The sequence below is a fragment of the Echiichthys vipera genome (assembly GCF_963691815.1).
Source record: "Echiichthys vipera genome assembly, chromosome: 17".
Classification (NCBI taxonomy): Eukaryota; Metazoa; Chordata; class Actinopteri; order Perciformes; family Trachinidae; genus Echiichthys; species Echiichthys vipera.
In genome coordinates this window covers 15,532,278-15,559,342 of record NC_139842.1, presented here as the reverse complement: position 1 = coordinate 15,559,342, position 27,065 = coordinate 15,532,278, and the positions used below count along the sequence as shown (strand labels likewise).

Below are 27,065 nucleotides of genomic sequence, written 5' to 3'. Positions count from 1 at the left end.
GTGTATTTGTATAGTTGTGTGTACCAGTTATGTGATTTTAATGTGAAGCTGCAACAGTAAGATGATGGGTTTACATTAGCAGTTATCTCTATAAACAGATTCTGCATAGGAATGTAGAATCTGTAGGCAACAGGACGAGTTTTAGGTAGCAGAAGTGGTCTGGTTTATGTTTGTAGTCCGAGGAGTATTTACCAATCATGTTTGAGTAGGCTTTGGCTGCATGCAGGTAAACATTCTGTGTGGAGAGCAAATGAGGCAGAACGCATTGGCTGTCATTCACTCACAGAACGACGATTTAGCTTTTCATTAGCGTTCTGTTATAATTTCTCCACATTTATATGCAGATATCTATTGAAATGCCTCAAGTTGTTAATCGTAAGGTAAACAATGACTGCCGCTCGGAAGAGGAAGTCTTGGCCCAGATATACTCAGGCTAAGCTGGAACGCATGAAATATTAGCTGTTCCCCCAGAGGCTAAATTGTTGTCAAACAGATAGTCGATGGGTTTCAAGATTTTATAATCCATCCATCATCATCAACTAGGGATGCTCGATATTGGCTTTTCTGCCGATATCCGATATTCCGATATTGTCCAACCCTTAATTTCCGATACCGATATCACCCGATACCGATGCATGCAGCCTTTTTACACCAAAATTCATCACATATCACCTATTATGGAATTAACACATTATGCCTAATTCTATTGTGATGCCCCACTGGATGCAAACATAAATGCAACACGGCTTTTCAAATGTAAACAGTCTGTACAAAATAAGTTATTGAAAAAAATGCCATTCATTTATTTGTTTGTGTTTTTAGAGAGAATATTTTGTCTCAAACAACACTACAGACAACATCACAACAAGGAAGATGCATAGCTTCAGTCCAGAGTAGTAAACAAACTTAGTTTTCTTTTTCCAGACTGAGTAACCGGCCGTAACTTGGCAAATAATACAATCAATAAATTAGCAGTTAAGCTCAACATGCTAACCTGTAGTGGATCTAACGGATACAGCACCAGAAATTAGCTTCTCGACGTGACAGTAAACAATGCTGTGCAATTCGGGTAAACACTGGTCTGAGAAATACTTGCGCCTGGGCGTTATACAGACATAACGGGGCTCCAGGAACTCCACACGTTTGTTGAATCCGGCATCCTGAACGATAGAAAAAGTTTTTTTTCTCGGTGTCGGCTGTTGCTTCTTTCCATCACTTTGCTGCACAGATGTAGCTTATCACTCCCCATGAATCTTCTTGAGGTGGGTGATCAAATTAGATGTATTAAAGGAAGACGCCTTGTTTCCTCCTCTCATTACCGACGCCTTGCAGTCATTGCAAAGCGCACACTTACTGTTAGTAGATGACACTTGGAAATACTTCCAAACCACGGACATCTCATGCACCGGGAGAGCTGAAGCTTGTTAGCCACGGTTAGCAACCTACGAGTGAAGCGTGTTGTTGTTGTTATACGTCATCAAGCACGCGCCTGTAAACGGCCCGTGTTGCATTCAGGTACACTCGGAAATGCTGAAGCCTACAGAATTAACATCGGATGTAAAAACCCGATACCGATAATTCCCGATATTACATTTTTAACTCAATATCGGCCGATAATATCGGTGGGCCGATATTATCGGACATCCCTATCATCAACCGCTTGTCCTTAACAGGGTCGCGGGGGGGCCGGAGCCAATCCCAACTGGCATTGGGTGTGAGGTCAATTAACCTAACACGTGCATGTCTTTGGACTGTGGGTGGAAGCCGGAGAACCCCGAGAGAACCTACGCAGACACGGGAAGAACATGCAAACTCCACAAAGAAGGGCCCCAGGAACCCTCTGGCTGAGAGGCGATAGTGCTAACCACCACACCACCGCAGACTGTATTAGGAGTAACTTAATGCTGCATTTTTTCTGTGAATTTTGCCACAGACACCCATTTTGTAATGCTGCAAATATATGAATATTGCAATATACTTTCATCAATTGGACCTTACCTCAATCACCGTGATACCTTATTCTAATCAGATATTTTGGCACCCCTAAAAGAGAGAATTAGTAAAACAATATATCATTTTCCAATCACAGCGATTTGAGAGATATAAACCTGCTTTCATCCACACTTTACAGTATGTTGTTTGTATTTGTGAGCATAAAATTCCAATTTTCCTCACGTGGAAGTGCATTTCCATGGGATTTTCACAGGCTTTCACAAAGCTGAGCTCAGGGATCAGCTGGAGGAAGAGCTCTTCTTAGTGCTTTGTTCTAGCTGGTTTATCTGTGAGACTGTGTATCAAGGGTTTCCAAAAGATTGTCATGTTTGACGATTGTTCTTTTATATTAGTCTATGGTAAAGATTTTCAGCTCTCAACAGAGGGAATAGTTGTATAGTTGTACAGTGCGGCAGTGATACTATCTAACAAAGATTCAATGCTCAGCAGGAAAAAAATACTTTGGAGACACAATGTTACAGAAATGGTGGACAGTAGAGGGAATGTAAGCAAAGGAAAAGGGCATAGTGCCATGGAAATACCATTTTTACAGTCAAACTGCTCTTCTGCTTTATCATTATTCTGAGTTAGTGGTAACAGATGACCTTTTCTTGGTCAAAAGCTTAGTGTGGTTAAAATTCAATTGTGTGGAAGGGAACAGAAAGGAGAAAAAAATAACATAGTAACCTTTATTCTGCCATTGACGCTAACCTTGAACAGTGGGCCCCAAAGGGGATGAGTGCCTTGTACTTGTGTGAGAGAATAGGGTTTTGAGTGTGTATGTGTGTGTCTGTGCGGATGGAGCAAAAAGCAATTATTGCATGTGTTTGTGGTAGCAACCGAGATAAGTAGAGAGAGAGAGAGAGAGAGAGAGAGAGAGAGAGAGAGAGAGAGAGAGAGAGAGAGAGAGAGAGAGAGAGAGAGAGAGAGAGAGAGAGAGAGAGAGAGAGAGAGAGAGAGAGAGAGAGAGAGAGAGAGAGAGAGAGAGAGAGAGAGAGAGAGAGAGAGAGAGAGAGAGAGAGAGAGGGGGGGGGGGGGGCTACAAATAAATTCAGACAGTGGTTGAAAACAAAGTAGTCATTGGGACTCACAACATCTCCACCTTCACTAAACTGACCATGGCTGCATTTCTCATCCTCAGCCGTTTCATTACTGACCTCCTCTCTTGTTCACACCATCCATCCTTCTCACGCTTCTGTCTCCTGAGGACTGAAACAGGGCTAATTGAAATAAATGAACTGGGGAGCAAATCAGCGTTGATTACATCGGCTGTGTGGCGATGCTGATTGCAAGCTTGTTGGGGGAATGTTGCAGAACGCGTTGGTAATGAAGAGCCTTGTTTGTGTATTACACTCTGACTGGACATTACAGACAGCAGCATGCTCTCATGGATATTGTGCTATCCTGCCTTTAGGGTCTGGAGAGGAAAAAGATTTCTTGTTTGTTTTTATTCGCACATAATTTTTTGACAAATACATTTGTTTTTTTCATTCAGAAGGTTACTGCTCATAAAATCCTCAGAATAACTGTACAGTATATAAAATGAGTACGACAAACACTATACACAGGAGGCGTAGTGCAGGATGGGACAGGAGGAGAGGAGTTAATTACTGGAATGTTTAAATGCTATGAAACAAACAGAACAGCGGGTGGGAATTGCAAAATTACACACACCGGGCACAAACATTCTACTGTTTCAGTCGGAGGAGGTAGTAAGAGCATTAAGATGTCATTTACTAAAGGGAAGATCATCCGTAAAATAGCATTCACATACATTTGTCAATTCTGTATTATTCCACAGCTCATTTGTTAAGCCGAAGAAGTCTCTGTTTAAGCCGACATGCAGACACAGACTGTGGTAATAATGTCATCTAAAAACAAATCCTGGAGCTGCTCCATAGACAGTGAATAATGGAACAACATGACACTATAATGGCAACTGTGGTAATTTTACTGGGATGTGAGGGCAATTTCTGATTCACAGCTCTACAATTTTCAAAGGTAATTTGAAAGACGAAAAAAAATATATATAAAATGGATGAAGTTCAAAATATTACCCAATTAAATTATTAGCTTCAGTCTTGAAGCTGTAATTTCTAGTTTAGCTCATAGACTGTTAATTAAGATGGACTGCTTGAGAGCTCCGCAATAGTCAAGCCAAAACATCGAGACCGCCCCTCCCTGGTGGCTGGCTGCATGTTAGCGGATGTGACATGGTCAAGTACAAGTCAAATACATTTTTCCCAAAGAAGATATCTGTCTGATATTTTAGCTAGTACAAATCACCATTGTGTGTTACAAATGTTACTTATTCTAATATCCAGATTTGGATGTAATTAGTTATTTGATACTGTAAAAAATGAAATGCCATGACTGACAGCTGTGTTTGAACCATGATTGGTAGGGTGGGTGTTTGGATGGGACTTTGATACTACAGAATAACAGGATGGCAGCATCTATATCCACAATATTTCGTCCTCAATTTTGTGCATTGGGAGGAAGTAGAGTCACTGTCCATCTACAGTATATATACAGTCTATGATTTATGTAGATAGTTGTGTGTATTCATAGTTATTAGCTTTACCATCTAATATCAGTGAAACGGCACAATATAAACTTGGTTTAAGAGGGATTTTCCCTTTAAAGCTATCAACCACATTGCTCTAAACTGACCCTAACCTCCTTTCACTGGCCCTGTGAAATTGGCACAATCAGCCAGAAGATGTGCAAAAAACACAGTAGACTTGTCCCCAGCCTCTGAGCATTTGGCGCTGCTGAAAGAGCAATAACCCTCTCCTTCTCTAGTCCTAATCCTGCCCACAGAGACACACAAACACAGTGACACAAAATAAAAGGATCATCTTTAGCACCACTGAAGAGCAAATCATGTCAAATGAACAGCAACATATTCCGTTGAAATTTCAACATATGAACAAAACAGGGAAACAAAAACCTCTGAGGCGGGCAGAAATGGGAAAACAGGATATGTCAGCAAATATGAATTGCTTATAAGAGATGCGTGAAAATGCCTCTTGTTAAAAAGAACTGAAGTTAGAGAAAAGTCAGCGCGCTCTTAATTCTTGCCCTGAAATATCCTCAACCTGATCGCTGAGGTATGTCATAGCAAGTATATACCACAGTAGATAGGATGTTAGTCTGACATATACAGTACTGTAGTCCTTGGAAACATGGAGGGCTCAAAAGCTTATTATCAAGCCCATGGAGGGAAGAAGCCCAATAAAGGAAACAACCTTATCCGTTCAAGTACGTGTTGGGTTTCAATAACTAGCTACACCTCTTGAATACTAATCAAGGTAATTCACTGAACAAACTGCAGTTGAAGGGTAAAAAGGACAATTTATCATTCCTGCACACAGGAAATTAATTATGGTGCTTGTTTGGAATTAATATGCTAGGCTAGTTCACAACTGCTATACAATTGTCTTTAAAGGGAAATCTGAGCATGCAAATGAGTACGACAATGTCTCTGATTTATTCAGTCGCAGTCTTTGTAAAACATTAGGTAGCAACTAGTTCATCCAAGGTCTGAGAAGTCCCACTTTACCGGCCCACACCACAGAATGACGGACTGTTCCTTTCTGGGATCATTGGACGTTTCTGTCTTGTTTATAAGTGGTCATCTTCAAGTGGTGCAGTCCTCATTATTCTAGAGGATCATTGCAGCACACTCAAACAGTGAGAGAAAACAAAAACACAAAAAATTTAAATATATCTAATTGGAATATTTCCCTTTGGTAAATGTGCTTTGTTCCCACTCGTCCTCTTTCTTGCCATTCTTCGTATTGTTGTAAAGCCATAGAACCTTTTTCATTGGCTGCTGAAGAGTCTTAAATAATATACCACAAACCCACCACATACAGGAACATGATATAATAAATATTGCTTGGGGCAGCGGTAAAAGTCAAGTTCCTTTCACGGAAAACTTGCTGTGCGGGTATTTTTCTGTTGTTTGTTGTTGGCAGGATGTTAACCATTGAAGCATACTCGTCCAACTTGGAATCCAAACTTCTGGTTGTTGTTGCCAAAGTCTGCCGAAGCCACATCTATAATAGGGAGCAGCTCTGCAGAGGGGGAGTCAATCTCTAGAACAGTCCTTTCCTGACCTTTGCGGAACTGAAAGAGAAAAATGAAAGCCATTATTAGAATTTGCTTGGCTTAATATGAATAACTTACTCCCCCCACTCTGTTGCCTAAATGTCTATTCAAGTCAATCATTTGATGGCTATCACAACAACACAATTGATAGACACATTAATATCATTAAGGCTAATTCCTGTTTGTCCAGCTAGTCCCTTTCCCTGGCATGTCCCTGCACATACCTGGCATCCATCATACACTGCATTGATGAAGGGGCTTTTGGCTTGTGTCAGCTCCTCATCATTGCTGTCCCGGAAGCGGAGGGCAAGCTGGTAGGAGCGGGAGGTGCTGTCAAACCAGCCTGCCGAGTTCTGGCAGGTGTAGGTGAAGCTCTGTTTGGCCGTGGCACTCAGTAGTTTCAGGAAGGTAAGCTGAACTACATGCACAGGAATCCCATCCCTGTCATTGTAGGAGAACTGGATGACACAGATACAGAGGTGTTAGTGTACTACATAGGCAGAGAAATATTTTTTAACCGGGTTAGTCCCATTGAGATCAAGCATCTGTTTTACAATGGAGACCTGTCCAAGAATAGCAGCAACACAATGTTTCAATGTACAAAGCACACACAAAACACTCACAAACACTTAGATTTGTGTAACAAAAGTTATCAGGTAAAATATTTTCACGAAGACAACATGGTCTCAATAGATTTCACCATAGCTTAAAACTTGTTATATGTACTAATAATATCCTTAAAAGGGACATATGCTCATTTAAAAGTTCATACTTGTATTTTGCATTTCCACTAGAATATGTTTACATTCTTTAATGTTCAAAAAGCACATGATTTGTATCATGCTCTCTATCTGATTACACCTGTATTCACTCTCTGTCTGAAAGGCTCTGTTTTAGCATCTGTCTCTTTAAGCCCTGTCCTGAAAAAAGACCAGTCTGCTCTGTTTCAGCGGTTCTGGATATGACATATCTGAGCTCTTCGCGTCTCTAATGGCACTATTGCAGCACTATCTACCTATATAAAGTATAATTGTGACATCACAACCTTACATAAATCTTGATGGCTTGTTTAAAGTCACAGTTTCTGAATTTGGGTTGTTGTGCATTTCTCTGTGGATTGAGTGTTTTGATACTTTCACAGTATTTATATAACACCTCAACCTGCTTTATAATCACTTTTGCCGATAAGTGCACTTCAAAACTTTCACTTTAATTACACAAGAACTCACAGCATGAGAAAAAAATACACAAAAACAGGTTTCTCTAAAAGAGATGATTCCACAGAAAAACTGTCTGAGCCTATAATCTTTTCAGACAAATATAGAGTTTTAATTTCTATAATAAAATGACATCACTAAAAGTACAAATCTTCCAGCTTGTGCTGGTGACGGAGTTTACATAATCAAGGGTGAAATAGTTATACCAACTTCACTTCAGAATTAGAACAAAGAGGCAAAATAGAATAGGCAGTAAGGAAATCAAGGGGGAAAAAAACCTAAGCATATTCAAGGAGAAATTCAGTGAATTGCAATTGTGCTGGCAGCTCTGTGATTATCTGAAATGACTATGAGACCTCTGATCAGGTGCACATGAAAGGCCAGTGCTCTGAGCATGCTGCCCTGAATGCTAGTCAATGAAAGAGCTGGCAATGGCTCAGCGTGAGTTATCCACACTGCTGAAATTAACTGTAGGCAATATCAAATTGGCTTTCTTATTGCACATAGTCTAATACATTTATACCAAATTATACAATGTGCAATTATACAAATAAACTAAAAGCATTCACATGCAGTCGTGTGCACATGGATGGACACACACACATGCATGTCTACACATTCGTGTAAACACACTGCTTGCACTTCAATCATATGCATGAATATAATTCAAGAGCTCTCAATTACGATGAGTATTTCAGCTGAAAAAGACTGCCTGGCTTTTGGAGCCAGTTGAGATTAATGGCAGGTTTGATTTATTTTTTATTTTTTTGTACCTGCTTGCCTTTCCTGTATTGGCTGTACCAGCTTCCTGGCTTCTCTTTGTTCCACGCTGCTAACTTCACCTAGGCCCAGAGAGAGAGAGAGAGAGAGTTTTAGGTTCAAGAGATATAGAGAGTGATTTGTGCTCTGATGTAATATAACAAGGTTGGCTTTGTAAAGGCTGACAACAAGAGATTGGAGACTTACATTCTCAATCTTCTTGTCGGGGTAGAGACATGTCTCTCCATCAGCTGTGAAGTTACAGTAGACCTTGATGGAGTCTCGGTTACAGCCCTGGTTAGGATCAATCCAGTAGTCTCCTGTAAAGTGCAAAGAAAGAACGTCAATCAAGCACCAGATGTTGATATAATGAACAAACGGAGAGTAACAATATAATAACATGCAACTTGCAAAATGATAAAGAGCATTTTAACTTAAAAGGGGTGTATGTTAGAGGGTGTGTACATATTTGAAATGTGTTCAAGTTTTTGCCAGTTTATGCATTTTTTTAAGCTGGTGAGGAATGCATCAATTATATAGCATGTCTTTGCTAACCATCTTTGTAGTCAGGTTGGACCATCATGAGCTCTTTGCAGGTCCGGGCAGGGCTTTCAAAGGTTCCCAGGGGTCTCCTCATCACTTCCACTTCTGTTTTCATGGAAGAAAGGGTAGCAAAGACTTCTTCCATTCCCTCTGCATCCTCCAGAGGCTGATCTCCCTGGAGGAACTCCTCCATATCCATATCCATATCCACATCCTCCTCCCTGAATGGGGCTGCACCTCCTGCCCGATCGGAGTGCCTTCGTCTCTTTCGCCTGCCCTCCCTGATCGGCAGGGGCTCAATCATTGTTGCAGGGGGTCCCTGGAGGTAGCACAGAGAGGTGAAAGGATAAGCAAGAGGGTATAACTGGCACTGAAAATGCCATGATGTAGATCATTGGCAGTACTCACTGGGGGTCCTGGGGGGCCAGCAGGGCCTGGATCTCCTCTTGGACCAATGATACCCTGGAGAATAGAAGAGGACAAAACTTTGTGTCAATCATGTCTCACCTGGAACCTCTCTTGCACCACTTGGTTAAATCCCAGTTTTATCCAGGCAGATATGGCTGCTTATAGGATTATCCAGCTGTGTGCATCAGCACTCTGTGGTCAAAGCTTTGGCTCTCAAGACACACTATAGTGGTTTTCATAACATCACACACACTAGAACCAAATCCTATTAAAAGGGCCCGATGGAAAAATCACACACAAGGCAAGCATGGCTGTACAGCAGGCTTTTAGTTCCAAAGACATGCAGTAGACACAGTAGAGCATTATGATTATGAAGCATGGTACACTTAAGCCAAAAAAACACTTTTTTTTTCTTCCCCAGCATATGTTCTCAGCAGCTGCTAACCAAGCTGAGGTGTGAGTACAGCAATGGCAATGTATATAACAATGACAGATTACTGAACTCACTGTTTCTCCCTTCGATCCTTTCTCGCCAGCTGCACCCTAAGAGTGGAGAGGAGGAGTAAGTTGGCAGTAAAAACATGAACGAATGTATAAAAGCTTAAAAACGTATTACTCAAAATCATCCGCTAACTATCAGACTGATGACTTGATTAATTATAATCATTAGCTTAAACCCTGAAATCCAACTCTTATATGACTTTAATAAGTATTCATTGAGAATTGATCAGCCAATTTGCACCAAAGTGCAAATGATTGTACTTGGCGATGCCTGAAGTGAGCTGTATTGACTTTCTCGTGTTTTCCTCTAGACATCTTGTGTTTTTTGCATCTGTTTGTTTTACACTTGCAAAAGGATGGCCCAAGATAGAACTATGCATTTATGACACAAATTACATTAACATCTGTATTATCTGACTACAGGTATAAACTGAATACGGGTAGTTCAGCAACTACAGTTTTCAAACTATTGTCTGGTTATATTATGAACAATTTTGATAAGCAACATCTACTTAAATTGTTTTCCAGACATGTCACCCCCAAAAAAGGTTTCAATACTCCTTTTTAAGGAGAGGGCTTTTCATCTCTTATTGCTTTGGGCATCAGTCAGTGGTGGAGCCATTTAATTTAAAAGTTTTACCATAGTCTACTTTACATAAAAACTGTTGAACAACAGTCATTTTTAATTTAACAAGTGCATTAACAGTATATTGGTGTAACAGCTATGTCACTTACTGACAGTCCAGGTGGTCCCAGTGGGCCATTGGGACCAGTTGTGCCAGCCATACCCTAGATATAAGGATAAGCATATCGTATTACTGAAGTGAAGTTCCATTATGTTTCAGATGCATCATGTTGCAAGCAAATATACCTCATCTCCTTTAGTCCCTGGTGTACCCTGGCTCCCTGGAAGGCCTCTGTCTCCCTTCTCACCAGATTCTCCTGGGGGGCCAATTAGACCTATCAACCCCCCATGGCCCTGCAGACAGAGACATGGTTTATCAGCGTTCTTTCCCAGGGTTTAGACTAGTAGAGAGAGAGAGTGTTCTCTCTCAAGGGCTAAACACTCACTTTATCTCCCTTGTTTCCAGATTCTCCCTTTAATCCTGGGAGTCCTGGTGGCCCCTGTTAATAATGGAATATGTATTAGTTTGGTACTTCTGTAGATTCTGGGTTTGAATTGGATATTATTAGTAATGTCCCCAATTTCCCTTTGCCATTAACAGTCAAATACATGGATCTTACTATTGGTCCTGGTGGTCCAGTTTGTCCCGGTGGCCCATTTAATCCTTGCTCGCCCTAGAAAAGAAACACAGGAACTAGAGATTAGTGTAAATTATGCTGAAGCAGTGATTGAACACAGACAGGACCTCATGCTCTCATGATTGCCAGTGGTGTTGCTTCAGACTCAATGGAGACAGTAACAGCTTAAGATTAATGTTAAAATAGCATTTCACATTGCGTACTGACCGCGGGACCTGGGATGCCTCGAAGACCTTCTGGGCCAGACCTCCCTGGCTGCCCTTGGGGTCCAACTGGGCCTGTCTTTCCCACTGGACCCATAGTTCCTGCCGTCCCCTACAGAGCAGAGCCACATCAACAGACAGCAAGCACTAGGAGCCAGAAAGACTTTATTGGAAGGCACCATCAACACAACTATGGAGCTCAGTAGCAGCCATTATCCTTACCTTGGCTCCCTTCATGCCTTGCTTCCCTTCTTTTCCTACAGCACCTATATGACCCTGGGTTTAGAAAGACAATGTTTTTGAGATCATTGACTCATTGATCATTGAAGGACCCACATATGCACTAACTACATACACATGCACACATGCAGACATATAAAATATGCTGAGCTCACCCTTCGTCCAGGAGGTCCCGCGGGGCCTGACTCTCCAGAGGCTCCTGGATGTCCCTGCAGAGAACAGAAAAAGTAAGAACAGAAGCATATTCCCACCCAGTCACTGAACACTGAGAACAATGTCCATAATGATTCTAAAGACTTCACAGACTTCAGCTAAAGATACAGTACAGAAACTATTAGTGTTGTCTACATACGCAAGAAGTGGAGAAAAAAAATCACTGCTTACTGCTTTGCCAGATTCTCCATTGTCTCCTTTAGGTCCCGGTCCACCATCTACTCCCTGGATGAAAATTGGCAAATAGAGCAAATTATCAAACAATAAGTTAATGATAAATTAATGACTAAAGAAAGCAATACTCACATTGACACCAGGTTCTCCAGGAGGTCCTGAATCTCCGGGGAATCCAATGGGGCCCTGTGGGAACAAACATTGAGTTAGAAACCATCATATGCATGGCATGGCAAAAACTCACTGACCTGACAACCAGCGCAAGAACAAGTCACTAATTCAGAGGGACAAAGACTCACAAGGTTGCCCTTGGGTCCGTCCTCCCCTGGTGTTCCTCTGGATCCTGGAGGCCCAGATGCACCGGCTGGGCCAGAGTCACCCTTTTCCCCCACATTGCCTTTAGCACCCTGGAATACCAGCATGAGAAATGACAATCAAAGAAAGGGCAAAGAAAGGATGAGGTAGAGTAAAACAGGTAGAAAAGATGGTGGGGACTTACAGCAATGCCAGGCTCTCCAACTGACCCAGGGTTTCCAGCTTCTCCATCCTCACCCTGGTAGAGAAAGAAGACCGAAAAATAAGATACAATCACACCACGCACGCACGCACGCACGCACGCACGCACGCACACACACACACACACACAGAAACCACCAGTATTCTTCTCTTTGCGCACAGGCACACGCTGTGCAAGTGCTAATGGGAAATGCTGACCTTCTCTCCAACAAGTCCAGGCTGACCAACTCCACCAGGCATTCCAGGTGGGCCCTGCGGCAGGAGGAGAGAGAGGACAGCTTGAATCAAAGTATCATGAAACACGGGCAAGTCTGAAATATTTATTTGATTTTTGAAAAGTCAAGTTCTTGGTGAAGTATTTTGTTGCTGTTTGTCAGCAGTTCTGCTCACAGAATGCTGAAACTGGAACAGAATTATCACAACACAAGAAAAAATACTGCGTGTCAGGTTTGCTATAAGGATAGTGTCTGAGTCACACAGTAGGGTGAATGTTATTCCCCTGCTCTCAATCATTTTGTTTGTGTATGTGCACGCATGTTCGCGTGTACGTCTTGCGTGTCGTGTCTTGAGACCAACCCAGTAAAAGCATGTCTTCGGTAGAGTGCACAAACATGAGAGCTGAGTACAGCCACGCACTACTACTGAGGTCCTGCTGTCACATGCCATCCCACCACCATTTCCCTCTTCCCTGTATCAATCCATTTATGGTTCCCACCATCCCTGCACCATTGTTTTTTCATGCCTCCTGTGATGAAGCACTAGCGTGGCTCACACAGATTTCTGCAGCTTGCTGCTGAATAATTGACCGGTGTGAGAGGCTGCAGAGAGACGGCCATTACTAGAGGTAAATATAACTGCCTCTCAGGGATGATAGTCTAATACTTCTTAATGATTCATAGAGCAGTAAATATAACTCTCTCGCAGGGATTATATCCTAATACTGTTTAATAATTCAAGTTTCAAAAGCAGCGGAGGGTCTGTGGCAGGACGTGTTCAAATGAAGTGACTGTATATGAAGAGATGAGGGGCTGGGAAATATAAAATATGCTGTGTGTAAAGATGAGCTATTGTGGATTGAATGGAAGTCGTCTTGATTCCAAAGCTGATACACCATCATGTTTTCTTTATGAGTCACAAAGACATGAGGCAGCCATCACTTGAAAATATCAGAACTCCAATCCTCGCACAGTGTGGGTAATTTCAACATTACTTTAACAAAAATCACAATGATTCAGATCAAAATAAATAAACAAAAATACAGTTTTAGTCTTAGTGATGATTTAGTGATAATGATTTACAAAAAGATAAAATTGAGAACAAATAATACATACTCGCCAACCTCAATGAATTACATTAAAAATGCAAAAGCATCAGACTAAAATCTGACGGAGAGACATTATAAAAAAAAATATCTACGTGCATTCATTATGTGAGGACCAATTATAATATTTGCAAACGCTGATTATGCTGATTAGCATCATCATATGAAATGAACCATGTTGGTGCATTTCTTATTTCAACTAACTTACCAATTCTTGTATGTGGATTTGAAATATTTTGCTAGGAATATTAACACTTTGTGTTATAAAGATGGCTATAAACAGCTTGTTGATATAAACTGCCTGAATTGCTACCTTGCGTGAAGTCACTCAAAAATCCATCTTGTCAGGCTTCATATAATGCAATCTTGTGAGGTGCTACAGGTTTTAGGTGTGTGTGTGTGTGTGTGTGTGTGTGTGTGTGTGTGTGTGTGTGTGTGTGTGTGTGTGTGTGTGTGTGTGTGTGTGTGTGTGTGTGTGTGTGTGTGTGTGTGTGTGTGTGTGTGTGTGTGTGTGTGTGTGTGTGTGTGTGTGTGTGTGTGTGTGTGTGTGTGTGTGTGTGTGTGTGTGTGTGTGTGTGTGTGTGTGTGTGTGTGTGTGTGTGTGTGTGTGACGACACAGAGAGGCACTTAAAACAACAATGGCGTCTCCTAAAGAAGTTAGCATAGATGCTGCAAGAGCAAAGAACCACATTGAAAGGTTTTCTCAATCGAAAATATGTTTTTGCTCTTCTCTTGACTGGCTTTAACAAGAGTTTGATTGACAGATGGTTTATCCAATCACCTGCCAGGTATTTTTTTGAAGGGCCTGCTCTTTTCCAAACAGTGTCCAATGACGACTCTTAAAGCGGTTTTGTTACATGAATTATGTCAGGGCATTTGGTAATTTTACTTTTGCTTAAAGCACCTGCAAGTGTAAAGAGTGTTCTCATCCTCACTCAATGGGACTGCCCATGCTCACATCTAAATAAAAATATGTAATTTTTGCTGCACACTACCTCTCCGCCAATGGATCCCTGAGGGCCTCGGGGGCCATGCTGTCCTGGAGGCCCCTGTAGAGAGAGAAATGAAATGTTTCATTAGGAAATCAGTGCAGACACTAAAGAAATACCACATCAATAAAACAGAGGCAGAAGTACAAACTGAATGTGAGATACAGGGGTTGGCTGGTGCCTCCTAAATTAAATGAGCAATAGAAGTCAGCCCATGGTGGATTGCTAATGCAATGGCCCCTGTATCTATGATCATTATCATAGTGACATGATGAAGACATCCAGACAGGTCATTACCCTCAATATGACACACGCTCTGATTCCTCCCTCCCCCCCTCTCTCTCTTATTAATAAGAAACCTCTAGCCTGTGATGTGCAAGACCGTATTCTCTCAGCCACAATGACGGCATGTGATTTGACTCTTCTGTGCTGCTGCTTGAGAGAGAGAGCGGCGAGCAATTAATCCTAACTGTGCTCCGCTTCAGTTTCAGTTGAGTAGATGTTGAGCTGTGCTCCGAATCACTCTGAAGTCTTGGAGGGAGCCTTGTGTTGTAAAGACACTGAGACAGAAAGACAGACAATCTGCCCGGAGAGAGACTGTGTGGGACTAGAGGAGACACATATCCTTCTGGCGGAGAGATACTTGAGCATTAGAGGGGAGAATTCTGTGATCCGCAACGCTCACACATGAATGAAACTTCCCCACTGAGTCTTCAGCATCTCTCCTCTTCTCTATTCTCTCTCTCTTGCTTTCCGTCTCTCACTTTTGTTTTGGTTCCATTCTGATGCATTCCCTCCCTAATCTGGCTGTGGAGAAGAGGAGCTATAGAGAATCTTGTTGAGCTTGTGTTCATGGTTGACAGCGTTGTGAGATGACTGTCACAAAGGAGAATGCTCATTAGACAGCCAAGGCTGAGGCTAATCTGATTAGCAGCTGTCACACCGTCTTCCTGTTCACAATTAGTGCCCCGCCTCTTCCTTCCACTGCATTGCTCTACTGCATTCTCTCTCTCTCTCTCTCTCTCTCTCTCTCTCTCTCTCTCTCTCTCTCTCTCTCTCTCTCTCTCCTCCTCTCTCTCTCTCTCTCTCTCTCTCTCTCTCTCTCTCTCTCTCTCTCTCTCTCTCTCTCTCTCTCTCTCTCTCTCTCTCTCTCTCTCTCTCTCTCTCTCTCTCTCTCTCTATCTATCTTTCTCTCTCTTTTATACCCTCTTGTTTCTTTTACATACAGGGCCACCTCTTCATTCTGTTAGATCGTCTTTCTTGCACATGACACCATGGTCCACTGTCATTCACGCTCAGCCTTGAAGATCCATCACACATCGAAATGTTGAGGTGAGATTGTTCTAGGTGTTGCGGTTTAAAAGATTTCTTTTCAGCATCATTATTGCAGATTTCATTTTATCAGGTATTGGAAAAACAAAACCAATGCCAACAGATGTAGATGTATATATATATATATATATATATACATAAGTCTGTGGGGCAGACTTAAAATAGAAGTTGACTGGGGAGTATGTGTTTTTTAACCTAAGGCTGTATTCTTTCATTGCCAGTATAATACTACAGTATATGTTATATATCGGAGTAGGGCTCGGAGATATGGCCACAATTTTCTATCCTGATATTGGGATAGAAGATAATAATAACAATAACGACAAAGCCTGTTTTCTAGTTATTCAAGAAATAAATTGTCTATATGTAATAACCACATGGTAAAGCCTATTTTGAACTTTAATGCAAGGATCATAGAGTGTAAAGTGATTTAAATATTGCTGTAAAGTAGTAGAACCGCTGGTATTCAACACTGCAATAGAGACGATCTAAAAAAAAATATATAGATGTTTTCATATAATTTTGACGATAAATATCGTCATATCAGCAGCCCCATCTCACAGTAATATGACTGACTAGTTTGCAGCTATTTAGCAGAGCTAATGTGGGATGTTCATTGCTTTGACTAAGAGATAAAAAAAACCCACACATAGTGTAAGCATTTTTAACAATGCAATTATGCAATTATGTCATGAATGTGATGTGTCTGTACTATATGTATCATAACTTTGTATGCTGTCTAAGGCTTGTGTGATGCCCTGTTGTGTTCTTTAACCCCCTAGACTTTATATTTCACAATTAGCCTACTGTTTTATGCACTTCAAGGCAGCATCATTTCAGAAGAAATAGATTAAGAAAAGAGACGTAGAAATTGAGCGACTGCGCTGGAGCCTGTAAAAGGAAACAGTCAGTTGTTACACAATCTCCCGGGTAGTTGAGTGCTTGTGCTTCGATTTTTTTTTTCCTTCTTAGATTTTTTAAACTTTTTGTGGCAGTGATAGATGCTGGGAAGTTTACTTTTTAATGTAAGGGTGACTCTCACAGTGCCTCACAACAGATTGTGATGAATCTGATCGCACTTACCACCACAGCCTCATGCATGGCTGCGTTTCTCCAAAATTTGAGTGTGTATCAACTTTTCACAGCAGCCAGCTGCACACATAAACACAAAACAACCAAAATAGGTGGCACTAATGAAAGTTTAAAAAGATGAGGTGGGTCGTCTGAACCTTTACAATGCAGCACTTAAAGTAATCTGGAAAACAGCAGGTCAGATAGAATTTTAAAACCAAGATCATTTTTCCTCTCTCCTCATCAACAGCTTTTTGTTTCCGTGATAAGCTATAATAAATACAATTTCCTCATCTCACGAAAAAATAACTATCCATGAAATTCCTTTATTACAGTATTTCTCTTATGTGAAGGCCGGAAGAGATGCCTTCTATAATACAATGGGGTTGCATTCAAATGTTCTTCTGACAGTAATCAGTTATACTCATAGCTATCTTCCTGTTATTTGGGCTGCATTATCCACAGGTATTGAGCTAAGTGATTATACCTATAGTAATGCATATACTCTGTGTGATGGAACACTTCCAATGGCGTATGATTATAATATTGGTATTGAAATCCTCCTGACCATGCTAATTTGTGTGCATCACGTAATCCTGTATCATCACCTTCAATGATGTATTAATCAAACCTGCACCTTGTGAGAGTATCAAAAACACTCACAATGTCAGCACAGTGCTTAAGAGCCCTGGCAGTAACAAGGACAAAGGCTTTTGGAAAGTGAATAAAAGTCAAGTCGATATCCAACATCAGACAAGTCAAAGTCAGAACAATCATAAAGTGCGAACAGACGTGAGACTTGACACTGGACAATAGCAGTGCACTTGAGATGAGTGTTGTATGAGCTGAGATTGGTGAGCAGAACTCACCATTGATCCAACATGCCCGCTCTCTCCTTTCTCCCCCGGTGGTCCTGGCATGCCCTTCAAATGCAGATATGAGAAATGCAGTCTCAGACATGATATTGAAATAGATATTAGTTAAAGTATAATGTGAAATCCGAGAGGAGCCAGTGGAGATAAAGTCAGTTTTTGGGATTGATAGTAATTCTTACCTGTAGTCCAGAGGGACCAGATGCACCCTTAAAGCCTCTGTGTCCTTCATCTCCTTTTGCCCCGTTCATGCCCTGCTGCCCACGGGGACCTGGCTCACCATCTGCACCCTAGTATATACACAGACAGGTCAGCAGTGCTAACACTGCACTAAAGCTGTTTTCACACCGCTACGCAGCAACCACCCTGTCAACCGCCTACCTTCGAGAGTGTTTCCCAAAAAAGAAAAGTGTTTTTAAGAGCAGCCTCTGCCGCCGGCAACTGCTTCATTCCCCTGTCACCATTTGGTTTCCAAACTGCTTCCTCTCTGTCGCCTGCCCTCAATGAAATTAGTATTTACTAATCACTTAAGATCAAGCTTTGGTTGCATGCAAGCAAACAGACCTTGTCGAGTGTGTTATTGAAAGTGCAAAATAATTTGTGTATCTGCTCCGAAATTGAATAGGTTCTTACTATGGCCATGCTACACCCTTCCACCAAGTTTCCTCATAATCGGGTAAGTAGTGTTTGCGTAATCCTGCTGAAAGACCTCCTTGGTGGAGGTAATGATGTGTTTTTATTTGTTGCATTCTGAGTTTTCGAAACATACTGGCAGTCCTGGTTGGCCCACAGGTCCTTGACTTCCAACAGGTCCTGGGGGTCCCTATAAAAAGGAGGAAAGACATGATTAAAACCATGTGCTCATTCCACCAGATGATACACAGCCCAGGCAAACACTTATTACAATGAATTTCCGCAAACCAATTATAAGGCAGTTTGTCCTCTACCTCCTGGTGAAGCATGGTAATGATGTGATATTAGGACTATTTGCATAAAATTCATACTCACAGCTTCTCCTTTGTCTCCTTTGCTGCCCTTCTGGCCCGGTCCTCCTGTCTCTCCCTATGGAGACAAATGCACATCGGGAACAGACACACACACACACACACACACACACACACACACACACACACACACACACACACACATTAACAGCAAGTCCAAAAATCAGCAAGCTCTTCACAGCAGTGCCATCCATGTTGACTATCCATCTAACTACCTTGTCTCCGTCTTCTCCTGGAGGCCCAGGAGATCCTGCAGCCCCTGGCAGCCCTACAGGTCCCATTTCCCCATCATTCCCAGCTGGCCCCATAGGCCCCTTCTCTCCCTAGGGAACAGAAGGGAAAACAGCACACATCTAGCAAATGCTACAATACTTATTATCCTCATATAGCAGCACGACACATTGATTAATGTATAGTATCAGATAGGAAACTCGCGCCCAAGAAAGTATGCTTGATCACATTCAGATTTTTTCCCTGCCTTTCTCTCTCTGTCTCCTTTACCTCCCTCCTGCTCTCCCTCTCATAATGACACATTCCAAAGTGAGAGCACATGTTGTTTATTACCCAATGGTGGGAGGTGATGGTACAGTATGTGTTAGAGGACATTGTTGCCTAAGAATCAAAATTAGCAATGTTCCAAATCTTACTGGCTCGCCTTTCTCTCCCATCGGCCCAGCAGGACCCACACCGCCGGGCCGTCCTGGCTGGCCAATAGCGCCAGCCGGCCCAGCGGGGCCCCTCTCTCCAGTGGCACCCTGGAAATAAGAAGAGATAGAGAAGTGAAGTGAGTATGTCACATGATTCACTCATTGATTTAATGTGGTGGTCACGATCAGTGGTCACCATGGAAACAGCCTCCTGCTTCATATGTCCTAGCATGAGAAGCTGGGCAGAGAGCAGGGTATAGGATGGAAAGCAGTTTAACAAATCAGACTTACAATAGGTCCTGCAACACCAGGCAGGCCTTCTCCTCCCTTCAGACCTGCAGGGCCCTGGAGGGACACAGAAATAGCCTTCACAATAAAGCGACAACTGCAACAATACTAAAATTGCAATCTAACTGCAAACTCCACAATTCAAGAGAATCTGATGTTGACAGTGAGAGATGGTAAGGATGTGAAATGTATGATAGTTTGCGTTACCATTGCACCAGGGGTTCCTCTGCTCCCTCTGAAGCCTTGGAGCCCAGCAGGGCCACTTTTCCCTAAGGCTCCTGATGGACCTGGGTCTCCCTGGAAACCACACATACACACACATTATAGAAGATATAAGGCAAGTAGCCAGCAGACAGCAGGCCCTTATGCAGTCATAAATCACACTAACCAGCAAGTCACACCAAGAAAGAACATTTATCTTTTATGAGCCATAATACACTCAACACCGCGAGGTTTCCTCTGTTATTTATTACAAATTAGAGGATAGGATGAGACCCAGGAGATAAGATATTCAGGCAGTGCTGAGAGAGTCCTTGGGCTTTATCTAATATAACAGTAATAAGGTGATGCTGCTAGATGATTATGATTCTGACATTATGATGAAAACTACTCACCTTGGAACCCTCCTTTCCGGCAGATCCCGGTAAACCATGCTCACCGGGTGGTCCTGGTGAACCTGGATGGCCTCTGTCTCCAGTTGGTCCTGTCTCACCAGATTTGCCCTGAAAGCAAGCAAATTACACACACACACACGCACACACACGCACGCACGCGCGCGCGCGCGCACGCACACACACACACACACACACACACACACACACACACACACACACACACACACACACACACACACACACACACACACACACACACACACACACACACACACACACACACACACACACACACACACACACACACACACACACACACACACACACACACCATAACAGTTAAACATGCTATCAGAAATAAACAGCTCTTTGCATAAGAATCTTATACCATGAGTTGATCTCCTTACCTGTGGTCCAACAACACCTGAGGGTCCGGGAGGTCCATTCTTGCCTTGAAAGCCCTGAAGAATAAGGCTAAGTGAGTCAGTAGGATGCACAGAGGGCAGTGTGTTTAGCATGCACTCTGACTCCAGTAATTCAATGCCGAAGTCGTATTTTTCAAATTGTTTGCTGTGTTGACACATGCCGTAGATCATGTTGACTCCCAACCCCCTGTCAAGCTAATGCTGGGATATGCACTTCAACAAAAATAAATATGTAGAGTTATTGAGATTAAATGTGACTCACTGGTTCTCCTCTCTGGCCTGGATGACCTGGTAATCCATCTTTTCCAGGTGGGCCCTGAAAGGAAGCATTTTCTTACATCATTGTAATAGCCTGTCTCTGACAAAATTACATTCCCATGCAACTGAACTGTATTCTCAATTTTCGTTTTGAGGGTAACATTTTTCCTTATTGGATTACAGTCGCCAACGTGAACTACACAAATACTACATACTTTAAGGTTTAGGCAGCAAAACTACTGTTAGGTTAAAGAAAACATTGTGGTTTTGTTTTCAATAAGTATATTTGTTGAATACCAAAAAATAACGAGAACGCTTCTCAGATAACATTGTTGGCTTTGGATTTTACATTGGACATGAACTGCCGCTTCTTGGGTGGAAGTCCGTTGAGGTGGATGGATGGATCGGTTTTTGTGACCAATCCATCCATCCACCCCAACCTCCTCCTTCTGCACACTTCTGCAGACCTTAATTAGAAATGTTTTTGTAATATGTCAATATTCTTCTCTTACAAATGTAAATAATTCAAATGCAGTGCAGAGATTGGACTCCATTGTAATTGGAGGGGATTGGGATGGGATAAAAATGAGACATAACATAAAATCACAGGGCAAATAGTACACATAGCCCAACCACTCACGTTAGGCCCTCTAGGTCCTGGTTCTCCATTTCTTCCCAGTGGTCCTTGCGGTCCCTGGAAAATAATAACACAGACTGTCAGAACTTTGTTTCAAACCCCAGATCTTACTTTCTGCTGCTTGTCCTTTACTGACTTATGAAAGAGGCAAGATGTGTTTTTCAGGTTTTACATCTATAGTCTTATTAGGCACTGTCTGTACAGTACTATCCAAGAGTCAAAAAGATTACCTGTTCTCCAGGGGATCCTGAAGGACCATCTTGTCCTGCAGAGCCCTACCAGGTGGACAAGGCAGAAGACAAATAAAAAACACACAGTAAGATCGGCCATTCAAACGTTTTTTTGTTTTCCGCCTGCCACCAAATATTTAGCTTTCCCAAGATGGTCTTTGAGGGTGAGAGTGTAAACAGAGGCACCCCTGCCAGATAGTCACTTCTCACTGCACCAGATGGCCTGTCAGTGCGAACAGCAACAACCAGTTTGAACTCAGTCAGTGCATTCATCCATACTTTATGAGTCAGCCAGGTGTGTGTTTGTTTGCCTGTATGTGCATATTGTCTTTGTTTGTTTAAGTGTGTGTGTGTGTGTGTGTGTGTGTGTGTGTGTGTGTGTGTGTGTGTGTGTGTGTGTGTGTGTGTGTGTGTGTGTGTGTGTGTGTGTGTGTGTGTGTGTGTGTGTGTGTGTGTGTGTGTGTGTGTGTGTGTGTGTGTGTGTGTGTGTGTCAGTAGCCTAAACTCACCTTTTCTCCAGGCTTTCCAGTGGGCCCTAGTGCTCCTCTTCCTCCCCGGGCTCCCTGTTGGAAAACAAACAACAGTCTGATTAGCACATGCATAACTCATCTGGAGGTGGAAGATAAAAGTCTGGTGATGTGAAAAACATGGCAGTGATATAACAGTGTGCCTCCCACAAGTTGTGGTAAACTGATTGTATCTAATTAGAGCAAAAAAACATAATGCTATCAGCATGGCACCTAATGCTGTACTCACATTCGGACCTCTTTGGCCTCCAGACCCCGGCTGACCAGCTGGACCCTGCATTGTAGAGGTCAACAATTATCTATCAGCTCCCACACAAAAAAGTTTACATATTCTGAAGCAGTCAGAATGGGATAAAGTGTCGGCACAGTCCTCACCCTTCGTCCTTTCTCTCCTGAGACCCCAGCCGCACCAGGGAAGCCAAGTGATCCCTGGAGACGCACGTAGAGGTTAATCAGCCTCAGCCTTCCATTTATCACACATCACCCCCAATGCCTCATTAACGTATAATTAACTACTGTATCAAATTAAAGCAAATCTAATCCATGAGCTCAACATAGCCTTAAACACACCATTCATCAACATGTAATGAATTGATGTCACTAATGAACTATTAATAAAATAGCCTTCTTTAATAAGCCATTTATCATCCTTTATTTTTAATCAGACAGGAAACAGTCCAGCCACAGACGCACATCTTGCTGGTTAAAGCTCTGATAAAGGAACCAGCGGACACATTAACTGATCATAATAGCTCATCAATGCTAAATCACCTTAGAACCTTGTCTTCCTGGGTATCCCGGCAATCCAGGCACACCAAGTTTACCCTGCAGAGAGACCAGCAGAATAAGAAGGGAGTAAGAAATATACCAGAGAAATATTCAGAATAAAAATGCAGGAAAAAACATTTAATTGAGATTTTTATGACATACATCAGGATATCTGGTATATTAAATGCATATAGTGATGACAAAAAGATTAAATGCTTAAAATATGCGCACTCATTCAGTCGCAGTATGCTTTAGGAATGAAATCAGATGTGATAAATGTGAAGGCATTAAAATCCATATGTTGAGTAATTTAGTGATTTTCAGACACTTTATTTATGAGAAAGTTTTGTCTCAGCTGACAACTGAATGGAGCTTGACTACCAAACATTATAACAGCTGTAGCATCACAGTGCAGGTTTTATGCATGCAATGTAAATGAAATCTTAAACCAAAAAAAAAGATGAATTACCTTCTCACCAGCTATCCCGGCAGATCCTGATTCTCCCAAGGGTCCCGATTGGCCCTTTGGCCCCTCTGGTCCATCCTCTCCACGAGCACCAGCAGCTCCGTTATCACCCTAAAGTCAAAGACGTGAGAATAAAGACTCTCTATCCATCTCCACTCTGACAGAGAATGATACTGAGGCTTGTGATGTGTGGGCGCTCTCACCCTGTCTCCCATGATGCCCATGTCACCTTTGAACCCAGGGAAGCCGTCTTCTCCCTGTGATGCATCGAGGAGATGTGGTGTCTAATGAGAGCTCTTTGATGATAAATGGCATCATTACATCGTAATCTCTCGAGTGTCCTTCCAGTCACAATCCACAGTTTGACATCAGCAACAGAATAAAGACTCACTTTCTGTTTCACTCACCTTCTCTCCTTTGCTCCCCTTTAGACCCCTAACTCCATCTGCTCCCTGCAAAAAAGTGGGAAAACACTTAATTTAACAAGAGTCCAGCAACCTTCAATAGTCTACTCTCAGGAAAAGTAGAAAGATCACTGGTTGCCTACAGTGTCAGAAATAACCTTAAAACATTGAAATGATTTATAACTGTATTGATTTTCTCTTGACCTAACATTGCTCCGTTATTGAGTAGTTATTGACCTTAGATTCTTTTCATACCGTTGATTGCCAACAAGACCAGGCTTTCCTTAATGCATGTTAAGCCAAACTACCAGATAAAATACCAGATGTGTTATTGTGACAAACACCAAACACAGAGAAGGATGGTATTTCATGGCACACCTTTATTCTCCAAATTTCAAAGCACAATCAAAGTCAAAACGGACTGCTCCACACACAGCTCTGCTCTATCTGACATTGCTTCCATTCGTCAAATGTTCCTCGCTCTGTTGTTAGCAGTCCCCTTGAGAACTGAGGTGTTTTCCCTCAACCTGTCACCTGTCAGTCATGGACTCAAACAGCTTGTCCGTCACCAGTAGACAGCTCGCAGAATGAAATGTGTGAGGGAATAAACATCACAGTGGACATTACACCTGAGATCATGAAGTATTTGTCTCACCTTGACTCCACGGGTCCCTGGGTACCCAATAGGCCCCTGAGCACCTGGTAAACCCTACAAACAAACAAACAAACAAACAGTATTATTTAGTTTCAGCAAGCGGCAGCCAGCAAAAATGCATTTCTCCGATGAGATAGGAATAAGTATCATGTTCTTAATTGTCAATAAGGATTTCCATAAAAAGAGGAGGCTGCTGACTCTTCGCTAATGCGCGTGCACAATAATACATTATAACATAGTAGTAACACAATTATTATAATCATAAAAGTGAGCATTATCGTAACCTAATGTGAGTGAGTGGAGTTGCAACAGATTACAAGAAACACCATGATGTTACACGCTCAATATCTTATAATATGACATGACAGCAGGCAAGCCTCAGATATGCAGTTACCCACTTGGATGCCTTTCTCTCCCGCAGGGCCCTCTCTTCCTGGGTGACCCTGAAACAGCAAAACAGGAATCAGATTGACTTAGCACTGCTGCAAAATATATCATTATTGTATCACTCCTTGATGTATATTTCCGAGTGCAACCAACCCATGAAAAGGAGGAAACGCCAACGGCACTGAGAGTGAGACACCATAAAAACTATCATTGTGTGTCACAAAGCTTTGCAGAAAAATACAAGGAACATTAAGTGAAACTCATTCAAATGTGTCTGACTGCAATCGAAAAGTAATTCTCAAAGATGAGAAAAGCCTCGCTGTCAGATTATTTTTTATTCTTTGCTAAATGTCATACTGCTTTGGATCAATCCCACAAATGCCTCCTGTGTCCCCCCACTGGCAGATCACAGAAAGTGTAGGTTGGTAAATTCTATTCTCTTTTGGCTAACTTCTGGGTTGAATATAAGTGTGAACATATCTATACAGCTATGTATTGTTGGTATAACATTATGTGAGCTTTTGTCTGGAAATTGACATGCATGGAGGAACAGCATCCTTTACTGTAGTGGCTGGTCAACTGGGTTTAGTCCTCATTTAGTCATTATGTGGTTTATAAGGGTTTTGCTTATACTAGTTATGTTGGTCTATATGTATATTTTTACCCAACCTGGGAACCAGATGAATCTGCCAAGCTCATATATAATTTGCTCTGGCAGATACATCTGGCCCCCCTAACATTCAGATAGATTTCCAGCTGACCCGGCCTACGGCCTACTAATCACATCTCATATGCGGCGGGTTTTACAACAGTGAAGGACAGAGGAGTTACATGCTAGAATGTAGTTATCGAACTAACTGTCATACTGCATCCAGAGAAATGCACCAGGCCTCACAAAACTCAGATCAAACTGTCAAACCAGGCAGTGCTGATCAAAAAGGAATGAAGATTCTGTTAGTGTATTGCCTATTTGCCGCCTCAGATATTTTCAGAAACACATTGCAGTGTACTTTTGAGCTATATGAGGCAGTTTGTGACCAGGCATCCATTTTTACCCTACAAAATATAAATGAAGGAACTAACTTGCTATACCCATCATCAACAACAATCAGTTTATGTTGTGGAGCTGTCATCCAGTTGTCACTTGAGGTGACTGATGATGGAGCAGCAGTAGGCCCCTTATTTATAGATACTGGTTTTGCAAAAGTATGCATGGATATGTGCATGTTTATGTGCAAATGCATGCATATGTAATTATTTCGTTGTGTGTACTTACGGTAGGGCCATCAATGCCTGGAAGTCCCAGCATGCCTTGTTTTCCCTGGGGACCCTGCATAGGACAGAGAGAGGTATGAATACTGAGATGAGCTTCAGGTATGATATAGCACCTTCACTTAGACAGCACATTTCCCACTTTGCTGCTCCTCTACCAAGCATATTATATTCATGACTAAATCCACTTTTTATTTATTTTATCAGTCTAGCCTCATGATGTGCAGTGGCCAAGGCCGTCCCTACTGTCTGTTTTTGCCTGTGTGTGTTTCTTCTGTATTGATTTCCTGTCTAGCCCTGTCTTGTCTGAATCGGAGCCAGAAGTTGTGTGTGGGTCATACTCTCCAGCTCCACCGGCCTCCCCTGGGTGTATGATGACAGGGGTCACAAGGTCACAGCTTTGATTCTGAAATTAAGTGAGGGACATGCTACCTACCTTCTCTCCTGGCAATCCAATGGGACCCTGAGGACCAGTCAAGCCCTGGACAAGAACAAAGCATCAATCAGCTTAAGTGTCACAAGACTGGTAGAGAGTTGGGAGTTGAGGTTTTGCTTGAGTCTGTGTGTATGTAAGAGTCAGAATGTGTGGTTGTCCCTGCACGAGCTGGGGGGGTGCATGGATTGTTGACATGCTGGAGAAAATATGGTTAAATCTTTTTTATATGACTGTAATGTCTCTGATGATATTTTAAAATCACATTTTATTTGCTTTGGGGTGAAAACCTTGTATCTTCAAGAACATTATTTTAACAA

The 27,065-nt window shown here is 42.1% G+C and overlaps 1 protein-coding gene across 2 annotated transcripts in view; it reads right to left on the bottom strand.

Annotated features, from left to right (window-relative positions):
* Positions 1–3,492: 3,492 nt before the first annotated feature.
* col5a3a (collagen, type V, alpha 3a) overlaps positions 3,493–27,065 on the bottom strand; it is a 52,719-nt gene continuing 29,146 nt past the window's right edge. For both annotated transcript variants that reach the window (XM_083930694.1, XM_083930695.1), the window contains exons 24-67: positions 26,749–26,793; positions 26,317–26,370; positions 25,052–25,096; positions 24,654–24,707; positions 24,002–24,046; positions 23,798–23,851; positions 23,598–23,705; positions 23,132–23,185; positions 22,736–22,789; positions 22,590–22,634; positions 22,343–22,396; positions 21,834–21,878; positions 21,607–21,660; positions 20,971–21,024; positions 20,691–20,744; positions 20,284–20,391; positions 19,877–19,966; positions 19,673–19,726; positions 19,382–19,489; positions 18,950–19,057; positions 18,739–18,792; positions 18,500–18,553; positions 17,913–18,020; positions 17,728–17,781; positions 14,462–14,515; positions 12,344–12,397; positions 12,129–12,182; positions 11,929–12,036; positions 11,762–11,815; positions 11,627–11,680; positions 11,398–11,451; positions 11,225–11,278; positions 11,007–11,114; positions 10,782–10,835; positions 10,608–10,661; positions 10,408–10,515; positions 10,272–10,325; positions 9,543–9,578; positions 9,036–9,089; positions 8,640–8,946; positions 8,292–8,404; positions 8,099–8,167; positions 6,333–6,566; positions 3,493–6,126 (exon numbers count right to left, since the gene is read on the bottom strand). In XM_083930694.1, the coding sequence (XP_083786820.1) occupies positions 5,980–6,126; positions 6,333–6,566; positions 8,099–8,167; positions 8,292–8,404; positions 8,640–8,946; positions 9,036–9,089; positions 9,543–9,578; positions 10,272–10,325; positions 10,408–10,515; positions 10,608–10,661; positions 10,782–10,835; positions 11,007–11,114; positions 11,225–11,278; positions 11,398–11,451; positions 11,627–11,680; positions 11,762–11,815; positions 11,929–12,036; positions 12,129–12,182; positions 12,344–12,397; positions 14,462–14,515; positions 17,728–17,781; positions 17,913–18,020; positions 18,500–18,553; positions 18,739–18,792; positions 18,950–19,057; positions 19,382–19,489; positions 19,673–19,726; positions 19,877–19,966; positions 20,284–20,391; positions 20,691–20,744; positions 20,971–21,024; positions 21,607–21,660; positions 21,834–21,878; positions 22,343–22,396; positions 22,590–22,634; positions 22,736–22,789; positions 23,132–23,185; positions 23,598–23,705; positions 23,798–23,851; positions 24,002–24,046; positions 24,654–24,707; positions 25,052–25,096; positions 26,317–26,370; positions 26,749–26,793 (3,381 nt within the window). In that variant the 3' untranslated portion in view covers positions 3,493–5,979. The remainder of the gene's footprint in view (positions 6,127–6,332; positions 6,567–8,098; positions 8,168–8,291; positions 8,405–8,639; positions 8,947–9,035; positions 9,090–9,542; positions 9,579–10,271; positions 10,326–10,407; positions 10,516–10,607; positions 10,662–10,781; positions 10,836–11,006; positions 11,115–11,224; positions 11,279–11,397; positions 11,452–11,626; positions 11,681–11,761; positions 11,816–11,928; positions 12,037–12,128; positions 12,183–12,343; positions 12,398–14,461; positions 14,516–17,727; positions 17,782–17,912; positions 18,021–18,499; positions 18,554–18,738; positions 18,793–18,949; positions 19,058–19,381; positions 19,490–19,672; positions 19,727–19,876; positions 19,967–20,283; positions 20,392–20,690; positions 20,745–20,970; positions 21,025–21,606; positions 21,661–21,833; positions 21,879–22,342; positions 22,397–22,589; positions 22,635–22,735; positions 22,790–23,131; positions 23,186–23,597; positions 23,706–23,797; positions 23,852–24,001; positions 24,047–24,653; positions 24,708–25,051; positions 25,097–26,316; positions 26,371–26,748; positions 26,794–27,065) is intronic.